The sequence below is a fragment of the Teleopsis dalmanni genome, chromosome 2 (genome assembly GCF_002237135.1).
Source record: "Teleopsis dalmanni isolate 2A chromosome 2, ASM223713v2, whole genome shotgun sequence".
In the NCBI taxonomy this organism is placed as follows: domain Eukaryota; kingdom Metazoa; phylum Arthropoda; class Insecta; order Diptera; family Diopsidae; genus Teleopsis; species Teleopsis dalmanni.
In genome coordinates, this window is record NC_051847.1 from 222,271,877 (window position 1) to 222,278,649 (window position 6,773).

Genomic DNA, 6,773 nt, shown 5'->3' on the forward strand with positions numbered 1-6,773 from the left:
AATACTAACAATTTAATAAAAAAAATCAATTTAAATAATTTATAATAGTGGTAAAGCTGTATGATTATGTTTTTTTATAAATTCATTTTTCTTATATGTAAAATACAAATCTGATAGAATATTTTATTTATTACATTTTATATGCATTTATGTACAATTTTTGGTTGACAAATTTACTGATGTTACGAAAAAAAGAAAGCGACTATTTATTTAATTAATTTATTTAGTTACTAATATTTGGATTCACATTGTTGCATTACTAATATTGTATTTTACTAATAAACATATGATTTATTGATCGTTATGAGTTCAAGCTTATAAATTTACAGCATTCAATTACATATATCTGCCTTTGTGATTATGTTTGTGTTATTGTGCGAGTAACTAAACTATAATTAATTTATTTCTTTTTAAAATTTTTAAATACAAGATATATTCTTTGAAATGTAATATGCAATAATTAATATTTGGGCTTAATTTTTGTTTTTTTTTTTGTAAGGAAATATGTCTAAATTATTTTATTTAATATCAAAAATATAGTTTAATCAGTACGTATTATATAGTTTTTATAACATTTAAAAATTATAAATTTCCAAATAGAAAATTAGTATTGATTTCTAAAATTGAATTTAAATCTTTTCTTAATTTCTGTACTCAGATTTCTGTTTATTTTTCATATCAGAGATTTAATTTTGAAAAAATATTAAAAGCAAAATAGGTATATGAATAACAAACTTTTACAAAGTAAACAGAAACTATATTAGTTTTCATCTATAATTATTTTATGGTTTTCTTACATGTGATTCACATATTATATTATATTAAATATTTCATATATTATGCTATTTTTTAACTTTATTTTTTTTAAAAGCTTAGCATTTTATCTTAAATATTTTTATACTAAATTTGCTTATGTTTATTCGAGAGTATAAAAATATGTGACATGAGATTTTCTTCTACTAATTTTTTATATATTTATTTCTATTATTTTACATACCATAAAAATAAAAAGTTTAAAACATTAAATTTAACATTCTTGTTAATATAAAAAAATCGTATAATTTTTAATATGCAATATTTTAAAAAAATAAATGTTTATTTAAATTTAAAATTTTAAAAATTTATAGAAATTATGAAAATAATACTCTACATTTATTTTTGTTCACCTTTATATGAATTTACAATAATTTTTATTTTATTGATAATATATAGAATTGGTCAAAGTGTTTCAAATAACTTTAATTTATTTATATATATTCTATATGGATTAATAATTAAAAAAAAAAATAGAACGTAATAGAAGGAAATACAAGTAGCCCTTTGGATAAGGCTCCAACTATACACTCAGTCCATAGAGATGTTCATATGCAATAATGTTTGTGCGCTTGTCTCATCGAAATATTAAATCTTCATCAAATTGAAACATCTCCGCTTTCTCCCTGTTCTATACATCGCTCTGTTTAGCATTTGTGTTGATAATGAAAGCTCCATTGATGTGTCCATTTTGTGTTTTGCCGTTAGTATAATAAGTTGGTGCGCCTCCCTTACCGTTCGATATAATGATTGTAGTTTGTGGAGTACCACCGTTTAAATGAGCAACCAATGGATTTTTTGTAGCTTCAGCTGGTGGTGTAGTTAGTGGTGGTGTTACTGGGGATGGTTTGATTAGTTCCAGTTTATCATCTGTAGAGCCTTTGAGCGGTGTTTTTATTAGGCCACTAAGTTTATTTGTACGATGTGGCATAGCGTAACGTAATTTGCTCCAGAACCATGGATCATCTGCTTTCAAATAAGTATTCATTTTCAAATACGCCTTTAATTCGCCATCTAAACTCTCAATATCACCAATATCACCATAGATAACAACAATTACACGTGCACGGCCTTCGTTCAATGCAGATTGATGTGCACAATTGAATTCCATGCGGGCCCAACCTGATTCAATGAAGTTTTGTGATAGTATAACTATAGTACGTCTTGAATCATCCACAGACCGTACTATCTGATCGGGTATACATTCACCGACAATAAAATCACGTACATGAACGCATAGCCTAAATGGCGTTGGACCATTTTCCAATTGAGCCACTAAGTCTTTTACAAATTCTTCATCTTTATGTGAGTACGAAATAAAGGCATCGTATTTTTTATCTTTATCCAATTCTTCTTCTGTAACGAACCACAAGCACATATTGTGTGCATATAACCAAACTTTAATTTCTTGTTGGTACTTATAGTAGAATGCCGCTGTTATACCAATAAGGAAACCAATCAGTGAAATGACTACTGCTAAAGCAATATACAATTCCTTTTCTGTTGGACATATATCAGAAACTGAAAGGCCTTGGAAATTTGTTGATTCGTCGAAATTTTCACAAGTCATTTTTCCCAAATCAGTGATTAACTTATAATTCAATTGTGTATACTGCAAAAGCGGTTTCGCCTCGCAATCGCACATCCAGGGATTACCGGATAAACTCATATACACTGTGCGTGTATTATTTAGGAATGTGATAGCGCTCTCATTCAAATTCTGCAAAAGGTTATCACGTATATCCAAATAAGATAAACCTAAAGGCAAATGTTGTGCTTCAATTTTAGTTAGATTATTGCCCCTTGCATATAACTTGGTGACATTTAAGTAGCCAGGAGTGCTGCGGTAGGGTAATTTCATTAACTGATTATTTTCTATGTAGAGCTCTGTACCCTTTAACTTCAGCTGATCTAAACGTGGCAGTGCGGGCACTTTAGTCAGATTACCATTACTGCAGTTCACCATTAAAATGTAATCATAAGAACGTACCCAACATTCGCAACCACGTGGACAACGTTTTTGTTTGGAATTTTCATGATCAAGTGGGCAAACCAGTTGTTGTGGTAGTACTTCATGGACATATTTTTCCTCTAGATTTTGTGGTTGAGCACATATTAAATTATCAACATTTAATTTAATGACATTATCAAATTTCTGTGTTGACAATTCACCACGTATCAATTGCAAGAATCTTATCAACGTACAATCACAATTCAAAGGATTGTTGTTCAAGTCCATACGTACGACTCGGGTGATATCCAAGAAATCTATGGTTTCAAAGTTAATGGTATGTATGTTGTTGTGTGTTAAATTGAGGAATACACTTTGTTTTGATAAATACTGCAAATCGTTGTCGTTCAGTGAAGTAATGTTATTATAGCTCAGATCGAGTTCTTGTAGTTCGATGAGTTGGAACTTCCAATCTCGGAATATGTAAAGTATGGAATTATTCCGAAGATTAAGTTTTTCGAGCTTGAATAAATATTTAAACGGTGAACCCAGTTCGTATTTATCAATATCTTCAAAACGTTCAGTTAGTTCGCTTAAGTTCAGTAAGTTATTTTCCATATCGATGGTGCGCATATTCGATGTGTGTACAAAGGCATCTGGATCGATTGTGGTTAAATGATTGTTATCCATATAGAGAAATTCTATATTTTCAAGTGATGCAAAAAGGTCTCTGTAAAAGAAATTTAGGTATATAAATATTTGTGTTTTAAAACGAAGGTTTGATAATAATAAGGCTAAATCATGATAATAAGGCTAAATCAATTATACATAAATAATTGATATTTGACTTAAATACATAAATTAAATTTTGTAATCAATTCATTTATTATTACCTTGAAATTCTTTTAAGTCTGTTATGTGACAGCTTCAATACATATAAGTTTTTGGTGTTAGCAAATAATTCATCTGGCAGCGACTCCAACATATTACGTCTCAAATCCAAGTCCAACAAATTAATTTGATCTGCTAGTAATGTAGCTGGCAATGTGCTCAACTTGTTACCCGATATGGTCAAATTCGCAATATTACTCGAATTAGCGAAAAGTCCACCAGGAAGTGTCAACAAATCGCACGTTAAGCGTAACTCCTTCAGATTTGGTAAATTAGCAAATAAACCATCTGGTAGTGTATCCAGTGGTACACGATTATGGGTCATGCGAACTTGGGTTAAATTTTTATTATGAGAAAAAAGTTCCTTTGGCAGTGTATGGAAGCGATTCGCATTTAAATTGATATTACTCAAATTAGTCAACAATGAAAATACATCCGGTTCAAAAGTTTCAATACCATTCGAACTTAAATCCAAATCAGTTACCGAAGAGACGCCTTCGAATACATCTTTCGTCAAATTACGCAATTGATTACTCCACAAATTTAAATGTACAAGTTTGCGTTGATTTCTAAATATACCCATAGGTAAATCTTGTAAACTATTATGTCCCAACTCAAGAAAATTTAAATTTTCCAAAGGTGCAAAAATATTTGGTGCAAGTTGTACATTATTTGAGTGTAAGTCTAACCAAGTCAAATTTTGAAACTCATTGAAAATATCCTCTGGCATGTGTGATAAGCCATTCGAACTGAAACGTAGACGACCCAAACCCTGTAGGCCGTTCAAATGTTGACGTGTGAGATTAGCGCCTAAGTCTGTTGTCTCGAATATGAGAGAATTCACTTGCGTTATGCCCAAATGTTCCAAAATACGTGCGATGGGCGTGTGTCCTGGTAATGGACATTGTTTTATTTGCACCATGGGCGTATAACCAATATTCATACGTGGCAGAATTTTATATTCTTTAGCATCGATATGTGAGCATTCGATTTGCACATGATTTGTGGGTCTGACACGTACCGTAATCTTTGGATTTACTTCTGTAGCTGGACAGAGTATTTCAAAATCTGATAAAACGGGTGTGCACTGACATTGTGAATTTGTTGTTAACTCCTTGCAGTCATCACGCATGCGCATACCATGTGCACTTGTGCTAATACAAAAATGAAGCAATACTATTATGTGCGTAAGGATTTTAAGACGTTGTCTGTTCATTTTGGTGGATATAAGATACATGATACTTTTCAATTTTTTATATATAGTGATGTATTTGTTACAGTATAGATATAATGTTGTATTTCTGTTAATTAATTGGAGTTAGCGTTATTTAATTAGTTTCAATCTGTAACGAGAAAATAAAATAAAATATTTAAATTAGTTAATATATATGTATAGATTGAAGAATCATAGAGAATAAAGTTAATAAATTCAAATAAAAATTATTTAATGAAATATATAACAATTTGAAATGAAATCTGATAATTAAATTAAAACTTAAACTGATAAAACAAACAGTTTGGAAAGTCAAAAGCAATTGCATTTAAAATCAATTTCACTCCTCAATGTTGCTGCTTTTGTTGTTCAGCTATTAGCTGTTAAAATTTTACAACGCCTGCAAATGAAGTCCTTTATAGCTGACATCTACAAAACCGTTTAGTTAAGTGAATTTTGCCAATGTCCTAATTGTGCATTTAAGTGTTAAGTGGCCAGTATCTATTTGAGCATAATGAGCTGATAAAACTGGTAATGCCACAGCACCAATGTATTGGTTTGTTGTTCTTTTACGTGTAACAGCGATGATAAATATTATTATGTTCCACAGATAGGAATATAGTCAATATAACTACTATATTAGGCTAAGGAAAGTAGCACAAAGTCAATATTATTTGGCACATAAATTAGTTATAATGTCAATTGGTTAAGTAGTTTTTTTTATACAAATGTGATGGAAAGGAAATAGAATGTTTTAGAGTAGTGTGGACTATCGACGAAAAATGTGAAATTTAACGTGTTTAAATTACAAATTTTTAAATAATTTCTAAATTTTGAATTATTTAGATTTAAAATTAGCTATAATTTAATATGTGGTACTTTAAAATAAACTGCATTTTTTTGCTTTTTAGTTCGATATGGTTTTTTTCTTTATGATATAGCCCTGTGATCATTAGTGGCGCTTTCCTTAAGTGTACTTTGTTTAATATGCTCTAATATATCTAAATAGTATAAGAATATATATATAATTATATATAATAATATCAATATAATAATATATAATAATATAAATATAGTAATATATCTCATAATCGCTCAAGATGGTGTCTCTAACGCAATGAGCGTTTTTAGAAGTGTGTAAAGCGTGTTTAGATTGATGTTCAAATTGTTCTGCTCTTAATGATTTGATATATATTTTCATGCACTTTATTTTACACAAGTTCTAGTTAAATATTAATAAATTCTACTTTTGTGGCACATGGACTTAATTGTTTAGTATTGTTAACTTTTTTGTTTGAAATAGATGTATAATATTACGTTGTCCAACACTAAAAGCATAAATAATAGACATTTTTAAGCTGCTCTGCCGCAACTTGATAATGTGTAATTTAAATAGAAGTTACGTAAACTTATGTATAAATATGTATACTTTTATGTTATTTAGATGTTAATTTAAATAAGAGTTAACAAAATTTACATTTACAAACCATAATTATATATATAAATTATTATATTTTCATGTTGACACATCATTTGGCTACAAATAAAGCCTTTAGATTTCTTAGTTTTAATTTCTAATATTCAAAAAAAAAAATATATGGTTTCCTGCAATAGCCACATTTATTAGCCATAAATCTACTAAAGTGGTAAGGAGTTAGTAATGTTAATCTACTTAATTTGAGTTAAGTAAAGTAAACGACATTCATGACCGTTCGGTCGAGCATGCAATTACCAGGCACTTTAGTTAATTTGTGATAATTGTGAATTGCTTTTTATGAATATTTTATTTTGCCTTTTCCTAAACAAATCATAATCAAAGTATGCACTCTAAGTAACTTGAAGGTTAGTATTTATGCTAATTTATTGGTTTGTATATGGTTTTACTTGGTAACTATAATTTTTGAA

General features: G+C 29.1%; 1 protein-coding gene across 1 annotated transcript; it reads right to left on the bottom strand.

Annotated features, from left to right (window-relative positions):
- Positions 1-1,190: 1,190 nt before the first annotated feature.
- LOC119679970 (protein toll-like) lies at positions 1,191-4,994 on the bottom strand. Its single transcript, XM_038092573.1, has 2 exons — positions 3,658-4,994; positions 1,191-3,494 (listed from the first exon to the last, which is right to left on the bottom strand). Exons 1-2 carry the CDS (start codon positions 4,890-4,892, stop codon positions 1,445-1,447), a joined length of 3,285 nt encoding a protein of 1,094 aa, XP_037948501.1. The 5' UTR covers positions 4,893-4,994; the 3' UTR covers positions 1,191-1,444.
- Positions 4,995-6,773: the final 1,779 nt, after the last annotated feature.